Consider the following 13,026-nt stretch of genomic DNA (forward strand, 5'->3'; position numbering starts at 1 on the left):
TGAGCGAAGTGACAGGCAGCAGGAGCCTTGAGACCATGCACGGCACGATGGGGCTTCGGGGGCTGCTCTGTGTGTGCCTGGCGTCCCTGCTCGCCCTGCAGGCCATGCCCGCTCAGGGTTCACCCACACGCAGTCCCAAAGGCGGCAAGGTATGTGGGTAAACCCCTGGGCCAGAAACAGGCAGCTGAGCCTGGAAGGGGCTCCAGAGACCGGGGCTCTCCCCACCCACCTCGACCTCCTCTGAATGGAGAGGACCTCCCAGCAGCATGGGGGAGGTGAGGCCAAGGCGTCAAGGACACAGGCTGTGTCCCATTCCCGTCCCTTAACAGATAGGCCCTGGTCCCCTGAGTGCTCTCACTCACACTTGTCCTGGTTTTGTTTTACAGAAGCGACCGGCTTTGGACACAGTGAGTGAGGATCTCAGCAAAGGGGTCTGTGGTGGGCCTTTATTACAGTCTGTTTCCCCTGGGCTTCGAGGTGTGCCCCTGGGCAGAGGGACTCCTGTCTCCTCCAAATGGGGGCTCGCCCACCCCCCTCATGCCCCACGGCATGGCCTCAGGCATAGAGAACAGCACCTGTGTCAGAGATGGGTGCTGAGGTCTCCCCTGGCTGAGCCCCCATCCCAGCCACCTCCCGCACGTCCCACTTTAGGCTGTCGATGGCGTGGTCATCCGGAGTTTGAAAGTCAACTGCAAAGTCACCTCTCGCTTTGCCCACTGTGTCATCACCAGCCAAGTGGTCAACAACGCCGACGAAGCCAAGGAAGTGGCCTTCGATGTGGAAATCCCCAGGACGGCCTTCATCAGCGACTTTGCCATGTGCGTGCCCCGCCTGCTTCACCAGGCCCAGCCCGAAACCATGCCTCTGAGTGGCCCAACAGTGCAGCCCATCCCCTCGTCCCCAAGGGCCACAGGCCGGCCCCAGCTCTGAAGGACTGAAAAGTCCTTTAGGTCTGCTCTGGGCTCCCATCTTAGAGAGCAAACTAGAGCCTCTGACAGTGTGTTTTCAGCCTAGGGCCCAAGGAGCACAGGCTGGCACCCACGGTTTCTTGCTGGACTCTGTGGCCGTGGCTGCCCACCTCCCTGAGCAGCTCTGGGGGCAGTGGGAGGCCGGCAGGAGATGCCCTCTCACAAGTGCTCACCTGGACAGGGCCTCCTTAGTGCCTGGGCTGGGAGCACCTCCAATATGAAGGTCCTGTGTGGTCGGGGAGGGGCACCTCCCTGAGGCTGTCTTCCTCCCTGTAGCACAGCAGGTGAAAATGCATTCCTCGGGGACATAAAGGACAAAGTGACTGCATGGAAGCAGTACCGGAAAGCGGCCATCTCAGGAGAGAACGCCGGCCTTGTCAGGTGAGTTCTGGGCCCTGCTGGCCCAATCCCTGGTGCTGCCCTCCCCTGCCAGGATGGATGCCTTGGGTGGAGGGCAGCCCAGGCTGATGGGAAGGGAGCAAACTGCCCAAATCCACTGCTGGCACAGGTGCACTGGACGAGGCCTCTGGAGAAGTGGGGCCCTGACCCTGGCCAGCCAGCTAAGACAAGGGTGAGGGTCAAGGAAAGCTGGGAGCAGCACGAAAATAAGAGAAACTGACTCTGAGGGCCATGCTTTAGGTGACAAGGACCTCCATATCACTTACCATTTGTCTGTTTGTTGTTGCCACTGGTGGCACATCCAGGGCCTCGGGGAGAACGATGGAGCAGTTTGCCATCCAGGTCACCATCGGTCCCCGGAGCAAGGCCACGTTCCGGCTGACCTACGAGGAGGTGCTGAAGCGAAAGCTTATGCAGTATGACATTGTCATCAAGGTCAAGCCCAAGCAGCTGGTGCAGCATTTTGAGGTAGATCGCTGGTGACCACGTGCAGGGGCAAGGTCTCAGGAGCTGGGCTCTCTCCGCAGCTCTGAGCGTTGGTTCGGCACCCACCGTGTGCAGCCCTGGGCCTGAGCACACGGGGAGGGGACTGACTCCTCAGGGTGGGCTCTGATGGCTGTTCGTGGGCAGGGGGCTCCCCGAACCCTCCAACCTCCTCCTCCTTCTGAGCCTTGGCTTGCTCATCTGTCAAATGGGGGTTTTGCATGTCCCAGAACTGCCGCAAGGATCATGAGAGATATTGAATGTCCAGGGAGTTTGTAAGCCAGGAAGTCCTGGGCAGCCTGAGGGGCTGTAATTGTTACTGGCACCTTAGTGGTGGCCGAGTTGAGGGGCTCAGGCATGCACACTTTCATTTGGCCAATATGTTTGGAGTGCCTACAACCAGGCCCTGTGCTGAGAGCTGGGTGGGTGCTGCACACAGTAGGTGGTCAGGATATACGTTGGCTCTTGGCTGAGACTTGATGATGGCTCCCAAATGGGAGCCTTGGTACAGGAACTGCTTCAATGCCACAGATCGACGTGGACATCTTTGAGCCCCGGGGGATCAGCAAGCTGGATGCCCAGGCCTCCTTCCTCCGCAAGGAACTGGCCGCCCAGCTCATCAAGAAGTCCTTCTCAGGGAAAGAGGTGCGTGGGATGGCTGAGCCCCCAGAGACTTCTCAGCATGGCTGCAGACAAGGGCCGCAGGCCACCCTAAGGGAGAGAGAGGGGAACTTAGCACTCCTGATTCTCAGAACCGCTTGGCAAAAGCCTGTGTGCTGAGGCTGGGGAGGGCGCCTACAACGGCTGCCTGGTCTGGGGTGAGTTGCTGGCTTGCTTAAGCCTCAGTTTCCTCTTTGCCTGTCTCATCCCAACGGGAAAGCATTCAGGGAAATATAGGGCACATGTGCAAACCTCAGGATTCCAAGCCCCAGTGTCCTTGGAAACATGATGAAGTTTGGAAAGGCCTTTGGCCTACCAAGCCACTTGCCACTTGTCACTTCCCATCCGTGGGAATCCCAGAAGTCCCCTGCTTGCCCCTACCCCAGGTCCTGAGGAGTGTGGCATATGAGTGGGTGATACCCAGCTAGTGCCCTGCTTCCTAACTTGCCCTCAACTGGAGCCAGGAGCAAACTGTTTATTCCCCACCCACCTTTGGTAGTGACTCCGTAACAATTCACTTAAAAGAAATGTTTCCTGCAGTTTTGAAGGGGTTCCTTTGAAACAAAATATGATACCCCAGAGTGTTAGCAAACATGCTTGCTTTCAGTAGGGGACCGAGGGGATGGTCTTTGTCTTCCTAATAATTCTTTTCAAATTTTTTTTTTAATGAGCATATTTTACTTTTATAACAAACAAACAAAAAGTAAAAATAAAAGCATCTTTAAAGAAAATGTGGAAAGAACAGAAGTGTAGAAATGTATCGGGTACAAACCACCCCCAATTTCCCTGAATACCAGCACCAAGTCCAAACAGACCACATCTCCCACTCTGGGCTCTTCCTTCTCTTTGTCTATCCAGGCAGGTTTCATTTTCCAGCACAGTGTTGCTTTTTTCACTAGACAGTGTGAGTTGACCGATGCTTCTCATGCTGCTATTATTCTGTTTTTATTGTGTATCCAAAGTGATGATACTTATAGAAAATCCCAATGATTCAGAAGCATGTGAGCAAAGAAACAGGTCTTCTCTCCTACCACCCACAGGTGTGTACTCTCAACAGCAGGGCGAGGGGCCCACTAGACTCATTCCTATGCCTGTGCACCACACACACACACACACACACACACACACACACACACACATCTTACGCTGTCGCTGCAAACCAGTAATGCCTCACACCTTCGATGGTTCCAGGGTCATGTGCTTTTCCGTCCCACGGTGGGCCAGCAGCAATCCTGCCCCACGTGCTCTACGACCTTGCTGAATGGGGACTTCAAGGTGACCTACGATGTCAATAGGGACAAGGCCTGTGACCTCCTGGTGAGCTGGAAACTTCTCGTCCAAGACTCAGAGGGTAGGCAGGGTGCTTGAGAGAGAGGCCTCACTTGTCCCTTTGTGTTTCAGGTCGCCGATAACCACTTTGCCCACTTCTTTGCTCCCCAAAACCTGACAAACCTGAACAAGAATGTGGTTTTTGTGATTGACATCAGCTCCTCCATGGAAGGCCAGAAAGTGAAGCAGGTAAACTGTGGCTCTAAACAGTTAGCCAGCAGGAGCTTCTTTAGCCCCATCACCCATCCCACCCTGGTTTTGCCTCCAGAGTCTGGGTTTGGGACTTCTGCTCCTGGTCAGAGGCAGGGTAATTTAACAGGATATCCCAGTGGTCAGGGGCTCTGGAATCAGCCACTTTCTCACTGTGCAACCGTGGGCAAGTGCATTCACTTCTCCTCAACGGCAAAAATGGGAGTAAAATGCAGTGCCCATAGGGTTGTGGGGTTTACCAATGGGGGATGCTTGGAAGATGAGACCTGTACCCTAGGCGTGCAGGGATGATTACAGTGGTCCTGGGAGATGGCTTGCAGCAGGGCACAGCCCACTCCCACAGTGCTCTGGGTGTCCTGTCCATAGCGCAGTGAAAGCATGGCTGGACAATCAGAGTTTTAGGAACTCAGCCCCCTGGGGTCCTCTGTCTTAATCCTGACCCCCTTGAACTCCTGGTCATTTCCCCTCCCCATACTGGGTCCCTTTGCCTTCTCCATCCCCCTCAAGACATCCCAGAGCTCAGTAGGCTGCTCCTCTCCTGGCGCCACCTGGCTGTCCTGTCCATCCCCTTCTGCTTGCCCACCATGTACCTCTACCCTGTGGACCTCTCAACTGGGTATCTGGAGATGACAGAAGGCACTATCCTGGGGCCCTGCCCCTCCACTGACTGTCCTGTCCTTACAGACCAAGGAGGCGCTCCTTAAAATCCTGGGGGACTTGCGGCCAGGGGACTACTTCGACCTGGTCCTCTTTGGGTCTGCAGTGCAGTCCTGGAGGGGCTCGCTGGTGCAGGCATCTGCCGCCAATCTGGACGCAGCTCGGAACTTTGTGCAGCACTTCTCTCTGGCCGGGTGTAAGGGCAGGGGTCTGGGGCCGCCTTGACGTCACCTCTGTCCCCTCAGATTCAGGGCATACACTGATCTGCTTTCTCTTTTTTGCAGCTACAAACCTGAATGGAGGTTTGCTCCAGGGAATTGAGATTTTGAACAAAGCTCACGGAAGCCTCCCAGAACTCAGCAACCACGCCTCTATTCTCATCATGCTGACAGATGGCGAGCCCACAGAGGGTAAACGCCCCGAGGGCTACCTTGGGAGGTGGTGATCTCTTCATTACCAAAGGCATTCAAGCTGAACTTGGAAATACAACCAATGGGGATGCTGTCGGGGGCAGAAAGGCTAAGGGCAAAGCCAAGCACTGGTTTAAAAGCAGAGTTCAGACCACAAAGTCTGCAGGAGCTCCAAGGTGTTCTGTCCTGAGTTGGGAAGCTGGGGAAGTTTCTGCATGACACGGGGTTGCACAGGGCCCAGGAGGATGGGCAGGACCCTAGGCTGAGTTTAATGAACTACGGATTCAGCACTGACTGAGTGCCAAGCACAGGACTAGGGACCAAGGAGAGACACTAAGAGAACAAGACACGTCTTTGCCCTTAAGGAGCCCAGGGTCCGCTGGGGGAGACAGACCCAGGAGCAGATGCTCTGTCAAGGGCCCTGAAGGAACAGGGTGCCAGAAGGCCAAAGGAGCACAGACAAGGGGCACCTGGCCCAGGCAGGGTCTCAGAAGGCCTCTTGGAGGAAGTGACCCCTGAGCCCAATCTGGAAGGAGGGGAGGAGAAGCAGGAAGGGATCCCTGGCAGAAGGGGCAGCTTGAGCAAAACAAGGTTTGTGCACTGGCAGGGCCTGCCTGGGAAATGTAGGCATACGCAGAGTAGGTGAAACAGGGTGGAAAGGTCAGCAGGACCTCACAGGCCATGCGAGGAGCCATGGGTTTAGAGCAGAATCACATCTGCTCATGATGGATCCATGTAGATGGGCAAAGTCTTCGAGGAGCTGTGTGAGCAGCTGTTGCAGTCACCCAGGTGAGCCAGCAAGAGGCGTTGCCTCAAGATGCCAGTGGGGACTGGAGATGGTCTGAGATGGGAGTCTTGGCCCCCAGGGAGGGTGCCCCAAAGTCCCCTCGTGCCCCACACACCTGTGAGCCAGCATCCCATCCCTACCTGGCTGTGTGGCTGCAGGGGTGACGGATCGTGCCCAAATCCTCAAGAATGTCCGAGATGCCATCAGGGGCAAGTTCCCACTCTACAACTTGGGCTTCGGCCATGACGTGGACTTGAAATTCCTGGAGGTCATGTCCCTGGAGAACAACGGACGTGTCCAGAGAATCTACGAGGACCATGATGCCACCCAGCAGCTGCAGGTCTCCTCCTCCCCCTGCTCCCAAAGTCATGTCATGGGGAGCATGGCCTTGGCAGCCACGTACCCATCAGCCCAGAGCAGATAAAGCTCTGGTGTGGGTTCGAATTAGCTGTGTGACTTCGAACCAGTTACTTAAGCCCTGAGCCTGCAATTCCTTCTATAAAGTAGGGATCCCGACACCCCACTTTGCGAGTGGGTTTCCTGTTGGATGCCTAGGACGACCCACCAGCTCTGCACCCCCCATCCCTACAGGGTTTCTACGAGCAGGTAGCCAACCCTCTGCTGAGGGATGTGGAGTTGCAGTACCCCGGGGATGCCGTCTCGGCCCTGACCCAGCACCACCATAAACAGTACTACGAAGGCTCGGAGATCATAGTGGCCGGGCGCATCGCTGACCACAAACTGAGCAGCTTCAAGGCGGACGTGCAAGCCTATGGGGTAAACAGAGGGCTGCGGAGGGTGGAGAGGCACCCAGAGACTCCAAACCTACGCTGCTCCCCACCCCTGTGCCCCCAGCAGCCTCTCTTTCCCCAGAGCAGTGCCTCACCCCAGCAGGCCACACACACCCCAGGGCTGAGCATTCTTCCAATGAAGGCATCCTGAGGGCAGGCTAGAGTGGGGTCAACAGGGCCTTGATTAGCTGTAGTCCCTTGTATCCAACTGGTCCACCTGTTATTCCTCACATCATTCCTCCCAAAGCGTGAGAGGCCAGCCTCTTTCTTCTCAAGTGACAACTATTTCCTGAGCACCTATTGCACATGCAGCTTTGCACCGTGGTGCAGGGCCTGTGTGTGTGTGCACACTGCAGTGTGTGTGTGTGTGGGGGGGGTGTCACGGAGACCTGGACTCTAGCCGTGCAGTGTAGTTGAGGGTTCAGGACTCCGGCTTCAAGTGAGGAAAGCTGAGCTAGACCCTGGCTGCAGCTGGGTGACGTTGATCAAATGGGTCCAGTTCTCTAGGCCTTTCTGTACCGTGGGAGTAACAATGTACTGGAGAGTTGTGTGGAGTAAATGAAATAATCCACGTAATAGGCTTATGCAGTGCCTGGTTCGTGGGATGCGCTTGGGAAGAGGTGCCCCCATTACTGTAGCTGGGGAGAGAAGGCGCATTTGTGAGCTGTGGCAAGCTGAATGGTGCATGGGGCCGCGGTGGGCACCCGGAGGAGCGAGGCGTGGTGGAAACAGCTACGTGGTGGATCGGCTGGTTGCCTGCTGGCATCCCCCAGAGAGAGTAACTCCATGAGGGCAGGGCCTGATCCTCCATCCCTGGGATGCCCAGGGCCTGGCCCAACTTGGCTCACAGAGTGTGCTTAGCAACTTTTGTGGAAGGAACGGATGGAAGAGGATGAGGAGAGCAGGCTCAGGAAAGGCAGGGGGTAGGATGCTCAGAACGGAGCTGCAGAGACCAGACAACATCGGGCTCCCCCAGAGCCCCTCATGGCGCACAGCCTCTCTCTCCCTCGCCTCCCTCAGGAGGGCCAAGAATTCAAGACGACCTGCCTGGTGGACGAGAAAGAGATGAAGAAACTGCTCCGAGAGCGGGGCCACATGCTGGAGAACCACGTCGAACGCCTGTGGGCCTACCTCACCATCCAGGAGCTGCTGGCCAAGCGGTACCAGCCCGGCGACTGCCTGGGGGGTGGAGGGGCACGACCACCCCAGAGCACCCCCACGCCCTGGGCCTTTGGACTATGGAGGGGCGGTTCTAGGCCTTGGAGGTTGCAAGCAGGTCAGATTTACTGGCCTCTGCCTTTGCTTCCTGAGTTAATATCAACCAGGCAGTCAGTAGTGCGGTCAGGGCCCGCTGGAGGCACAGGGCAGCCCCTTTTGCCCCCACTGAGCCGCTGCGGGGGAGGCTTCCCTTTACTGCGGGGCTGCTGTGTCCAGACACACTCATTTAATCCTCACAACGTGCCGAGCAAACCGAGGTTCAGAGAGGTTAGACCACTTGCCAGGATCTCACAGCTATTGAATTCTCTGTGTATTTCTGAGACACATCCCCCAGCCCTGCCAGACCTCCAGGTTTTCTCTGAGGGAGGCCTTTAAATCAGGAGGTCCTTGAAGACAGCCCCTGGGCGGGGCCGCTGCAGGGGCTTTGTAAACGTTTGTTGAAAGAGTGAACAAAGGAAGGAAAGGACAAGGGGGTGCAAGTCCATTGTTATCCAAGCTGCGGGCTTGGAGCCGGTGTCTGTCTGGCAGGATGAAGTTGGAGGGGGCAGAGAAGGCCAACGTGTCAGCCGAGGCCCTGAAGATGTCGCTGGCCTATCAGTTTGTGACCCCGCTGACCTCCATGACCATCAGGGGCATGGCGGACCAAGACGGCCTGGAGCCCCTCATTGACAAGCCCCTGGACGGTATGGGCTTGCAGAGGGGAGGCTGTGGGCATGGGGAGGCTTCTGAGAGCCAAAAATCTCTTGGGCATTAATTCTCTTTCCTTTCTCTCCTTTCCAGATTCTCTTCCCTTGGGTGAGTTCTTAAATCACGTTGATTTTCGCAAGGGGCTCCGGGTGGCTGGGCAAGTGGCACGTGCTCCAGCCGCCGGGCACACAGCACCCTGCCCCCCTGCCCTGCTCCACCCTTTCTTGGTCTCTTCCTTCCCCGAGATGCCCTTCCCTACTTTGCTGCAAAATAGTTGCTGCCTCCTGTGTGCTCGGGGAGCTCTTGCTCAGCCTGAACCCCTCCACTCCCCGGCCTGCTTAGGGGCCCTACGTGTGAGCGTTCATCTACCAGGAGGGCTGGGACCCCCAGGAAGAGGGCTGGGACCCCCAGGAGGAGGGCGGGCCCAGGCCTGATTGGCCTCTGGGCCCAGCTGCACTTGGGGAATGAGGTGCGTGCCTTTCGTGTGGAGTGGGGAGGGTGACGCTGTCCTCTATCGTTGTCCTCTACAGAGATGGTGGGACCCGGAAAGAGTAAGTGGCAGCCATCCTGATGACGCAGGTCTCTACCCCTCTACTCCACACATGGCCACCTCTCAGGCTGTGCATTCAGTCCTGAGCAAAGCCCTGGTCATCACCTATCTGCCTGATGAGGAAATGATAGCCTAAGGCTTTCTTCCTCTGTTCCAGCGTTCCTCGCTGCCTCTCACTGGGAACCATCAAAACGCTCCCCCTGACCTGGCCTGGCCTCCCCACCCCTATGCCACCAGCCCCTCCCGGTTCCCAGGACAGGAGACCGAGAGGGGGCCAGGCCACTGTGCTGGGCCAAACTTCCGTTCCCACATCCCGAGAGGCGTCAAAGGCTCTGTGTCCACTCCGGCCCCTGTGGCCTCAGGCCAGCCCGTTTGGGTGGCAGGGGCCTCAGAAAAGGAGGCAGCAGCTCCAGGGAAGGCCCAGCTGCCTCCCTTCTAAGCGCCGTTCACTCTTGCCCGTCAGCCTTCGTGCTGTCGGCCTCGCAGCCTTCTCCGACGCGCCCTAGCTCCGAGGTCCAGCAGTTGCCAAACCAAGTGACTGGCGGTGAGTCCTTGGGAGGGTCTGAGGGACACCTCTGCCTGACTGAACCCTTCTCCCCAGCCGGCCCCATGTGCCTAATACTCAGTCTAACAGACTCCATGCTATGCCCCCAGTGGACACTGACCCCCACTTCCTCATCCACGTGCCCCAGAAAGAGGACACTCTGTGCTTCAATATCAACGAGGAGCCTGGTGTGGTCCTGAGCCTGGTGCAGGACCCTGACACAGGTATGGGTGACATCACGCCCTCTGCCAGAGAGGGTGGGGCCTGGGCTCCTCTGTCCTCAACGTTCAGCCATGAACAGGAAGGACAGTGGCTGTGGCCTCCACTCCCCTCACCCTACGTACCCGCCACCTGGCTGGGCTCAGCCTGCCTCCTTCATGCCCCATCCACCTGCCTGGGCCCTACACAGGGCCTGCTTCTTGGGCATGTGACCTGTGCAGGTGCACAGGACCCTGCCCTTGGAAGGACTCCATGCTTGATTTAATGCTCTGCTGTTGCATCTTGAAATTCTTAACAATTTTTGAATGAGGGGCCCCTCGTTTTCATTTTGTACTGAATCCTATAAATGATGCAGTGGCCCTGCCACACCCCCTCCCCCGCCCCCCGCATGGCTGCAGGGGTCTTGGAGCCCACCTCTCCAGCAGGGCTCAGGTGATGGGAGCAATGCCCTCTCCATCTATCAGCCACTTCTCCCACCCTCCCAGTCCAGGCAGGCCATCTGCTAATATTTGTTGAGCACATCCTAAGGTCTGGGGACACAGTGGGAACGGAGACAAAGTCCTCGCTCTCGTGGAGTTTAGGGAAGGGAGATAAACAGGTGAACAAATTCTTAGCTGACAATTTCCAAGCATGAGACGTGCTGTGTTGGGATAGTGAAGACGGGGAGGGGGCTTTTGGCTGCTCAGTTCAGAGGAGGCTTCTGTGGAGAGGCCCACCTGCAGCACCTACTGTGACCTGCCCTGTGTCAGGGCCTGGGTCCACAGAGAAGGAGCAGGCCCAAGGCCTGTCCTCGGGGAGGCAACACCTCCTTCAGGGCCCAGAACCGAGGGCTAAGTCTCAGAGAGTTAGTGTGGCGGGAGGGGAGGGAGGCGGTGCTGTGAGTGGCCTGCACCTGTCCTGAAGGGCCCTCCCCTTGGGTGGTGAGGCCCTCATAGCCCAAAGAGGGTGGGCATGGGGGCGGCAGGAGCAAAGACCGGCTGGTGGGGTTCTAGGGAGAGCTGGGCCGCCCTGACCCGGATGGCCCCTCACCCCACTGCAGGCTTCTCAGTGAATGGCCAGCTCATCGGCAACGAGGCCAGGAGCCCTGGGAAGCATGAGGGCACGTACTTCGGGCGGCTGGGGATCGCAAACCCCGCAACAGACTTCCAGCTGGAAGTGACTCCTCAGAACATTACGCTCAACCCTGGCTCCGGCGGACCCATATTCTCCTGGAGGGACCAGGCCTCACTGCGGCAGAATGAGTAACCGGGCTGGGGCCGGGGCCTGGGAGGGGAGGCGGGGGTGGGTGTGGTGAAGACCAAGGCACGAAGCCCCAGAGCCAGCTCTGCTGCCCGAGCCTGCTGGGCCCCCATTCCCCGAGCTGTGTCAGTGTGTGATGTCCATGTGGCCTCCGCGTAGGCTGTGCAGACATGTCGGGCCCCGTGGACCATTCCCCACCCGACTCCCAATTTCCCTTGATTGCTGGACACGTGCTCCGGGCCCAGCTGCCTGGACGCCTGTGCTCCCGTGGCACCCTCACCCTGCAGTCCACCCGTCTCCGCCAAACCAAGCCGACTCCTCCTCCCAGGCCCAGCGCATTGGCCACCTCTTCCCTGAAGCCATCCTAGGCCCTTCCTCTGCTGAACTCCAGCGTTCTCTAGGTTTCTCTTTCAGCCCCTGTCTTAGTATGCCTTGTTTAGTGTTTGTTCCTTCCTTCACTCATTCATTCGTTCAACAAACTCTGCTGAGCACCAGAGCCCAATGCTGGGCAGCAGAGCTATAGGAAGACGTGGGCAGAGTCCGGTATGGAGGACACAGATGATAAGTGGGAGTCAAAGAACACAGACTCATAGTAGACAGGCTGGAGTCCAAGTCCTGGCTCTGCCACTCACCAGCTGTGTGACCTTGAGCAAGTTTTTTAACCTCTCTGAACCTCAGTCCTCACAGGATCAGAGTGGGAATTGAATGATGCAGTTTGCGTGGAGGGCTTAGCACAGGGCCTAGCACATTGTAAGGGCCCCATACACAATAGCAACAAGTGGGAAGGAGCATGGAGCAGGTAACCGTCAACCCCCTGCGGGGAGAGGGATTCATAAGAGCTGGGTCTCAAGGACAAGAGCAGCTGAATGGAGGGGGTGCAGTGCAGCCGCACCTGCCCTCATGGCACCTGGTCCCACAGGGTGGTGGTGACCATCAACAGGAAGAGGAACCTGGTGGTGTCCGTGGAGGACGGGGGCACCTTCGAGGTCGTCCTGCACCGGGTATGGAAGGGGAGTGCCATCCGCCAGGACTTCCTGGGCTTCTACGTGCTGGATAGTCACCGGATGTCGGCACGGACACACGGGCTGCTGGGTACGGCTGGCTAGGCGGGCAGAGCTGTGGGGTGGGGTGTTGAAACCAGAGGACTTACCCTGGGTCAGCTTTGCAGCGGGTCACCAGGATAGGCCCACCTCCAACGTGGCCTACAAGGCTCAGAGTTCCAAAGAGGGTCCCGGTGAAGGCTTGTCCCGCAAAAAGGCTGCAATCAAACACAATGAAGCTAAAGGTTAAGTGAGCCTGGGAGCGAGTAAGGAGAGGTCCGATTAGCAAATGGAAAGGTCCAGTGGACTCCCAGAGACCTCCTGAGTGGGACGGGTCATCGGCCACACTGCTTCTCCTTGTTTTCTTCCTGCAGACCCTGTTCTCTACCCCTCAACCCTCTCTCCCCAGCCAGATTCCTTTGGAATTGGTCCAAAAAGACAGGAGGTACAACCACCAGGCAATATATCTGCTTCTTTATAGCAAGTGAACTAAAGGTGGCTTTTGATGCCAAAATTTATCAGAAACAGTCAAGCCCTTGAAAGACAATTGTTTAAGCAACTCTCTAAGCCTCCAGTGAGCACCTACTGAGTACAAGGCAGCAAGGCCCCTGATGGTAACTGCTGTCTCCCATATGCCTTTCCAGGACAATTCTTCCACCCCTTTGATTATAAAGTGTTCGACCTCCACCCAGGCTCTGACCCCACAAAGACAGACGCCACAATGGTGGTGAAGAAACGCCGGCTGACGGTCACCAGGTGGGTAGGCCGCTCTCCCAGCATCTCTGCCCTTGGCCTTCCCCATCGTTGCTCCAGGCCTTCCTCCAGGTGTCACAGG

General features: G+C 57.3%; 2 protein-coding genes and 1 long non-coding RNA gene across 8 annotated transcripts in view; 1 reads left to right on the plus strand and 2 right to left on the minus strand.

The window, feature by feature from the left end:
* Positions 1-1,744, minus strand: part of NEK4 (NIMA related kinase 4) — a 53,850-nt gene extending 52,106 nt beyond the window's left edge. For 3 of the 4 annotated variants that reach the window (XM_036868071.1, XM_036868072.1, XM_036868070.1), the window contains exon 1: positions 1,634-1,744. The gene's annotated coding sequence lies outside the window, so the exon portion shown is untranslated. Of the gene's footprint in view, positions 1-1,141; positions 1,239-1,633 lie in introns of all 4 variants that reach the window. The other variant, XM_036868073.1, reaches the window with a different exon arrangement.
* Positions 1-13,026, plus strand: part of ITIH1 (inter-alpha-trypsin inhibitor heavy chain 1) — a 13,373-nt gene continuing 347 nt past the window's right edge. The window contains exons 1-21 of one of the 2 annotated variants that reach the window (XM_036868065.1): positions 1-149; positions 387-407; positions 652-818; positions 1,245-1,349; positions 1,673-1,835; positions 2,382-2,495; positions 3,702-3,827; positions 3,912-4,028; positions 4,734-4,902; positions 4,991-5,116; positions 6,062-6,243; positions 6,495-6,680; positions 7,715-7,854; positions 8,441-8,595; positions 8,693-8,707; positions 9,130-9,150; positions 9,613-9,693; positions 9,804-9,917; positions 10,952-11,153; positions 12,071-12,243; positions 12,836-12,947. In XM_036868065.1, the coding sequence (XP_036723960.1) occupies positions 36-149; positions 387-407; positions 652-818; positions 1,245-1,349; positions 1,673-1,835; positions 2,382-2,495; positions 3,702-3,827; positions 3,912-4,028; positions 4,734-4,902; positions 4,991-5,116; positions 6,062-6,243; positions 6,495-6,680; positions 7,715-7,854; positions 8,441-8,595; positions 8,693-8,707; positions 9,130-9,150; positions 9,613-9,693; positions 9,804-9,917; positions 10,952-11,153; positions 12,071-12,243; positions 12,836-12,947 (2,603 nt within the window). In that variant the 5' untranslated portion in view covers positions 1-35. Of the gene's footprint in view, positions 150-386; positions 432-651; positions 819-1,244; positions 1,350-1,672; positions 1,836-2,381; positions 2,496-3,701; positions 3,828-3,911; positions 4,029-4,733; positions 4,903-4,990; positions 5,117-6,061; positions 6,244-6,494; positions 6,681-7,714; positions 7,855-8,440; positions 8,596-8,692; positions 8,708-9,129; positions 9,151-9,612; positions 9,694-9,803; positions 9,918-10,951; positions 11,154-12,070; positions 12,244-12,835; positions 12,948-13,026 lie in introns of both variants that reach the window. The other variant, XM_036868064.1, reaches the window with a different exon arrangement.
* The window catches only part of LOC118903245, a 15,754-nt gene continuing 5,154 nt past the window's right edge, over positions 2,427-13,026 (minus strand). For both annotated transcript variants that reach the window (XR_005021754.1, XR_005021753.1), the window contains 4 exons: positions 12,302-12,409; positions 6,044-6,180; positions 3,687-3,790; positions 2,427-2,561 (listed from right to left, as the gene is read on the minus strand). This is a non-coding gene — a long non-coding RNA (uncharacterized LOC118903245). The remainder of the gene's footprint in view (positions 2,562-3,686; positions 3,791-6,043; positions 6,181-12,301; positions 12,410-13,026) is intronic.

The sequence above is a fragment of the Balaenoptera musculus genome, chromosome 11 (genome assembly GCF_009873245.2).
Source record: "Balaenoptera musculus isolate JJ_BM4_2016_0621 chromosome 11, mBalMus1.pri.v3, whole genome shotgun sequence".
Lineage (NCBI taxonomy): Eukaryota > Metazoa > Chordata > Mammalia > Artiodactyla > Balaenopteridae > Balaenoptera > Balaenoptera musculus.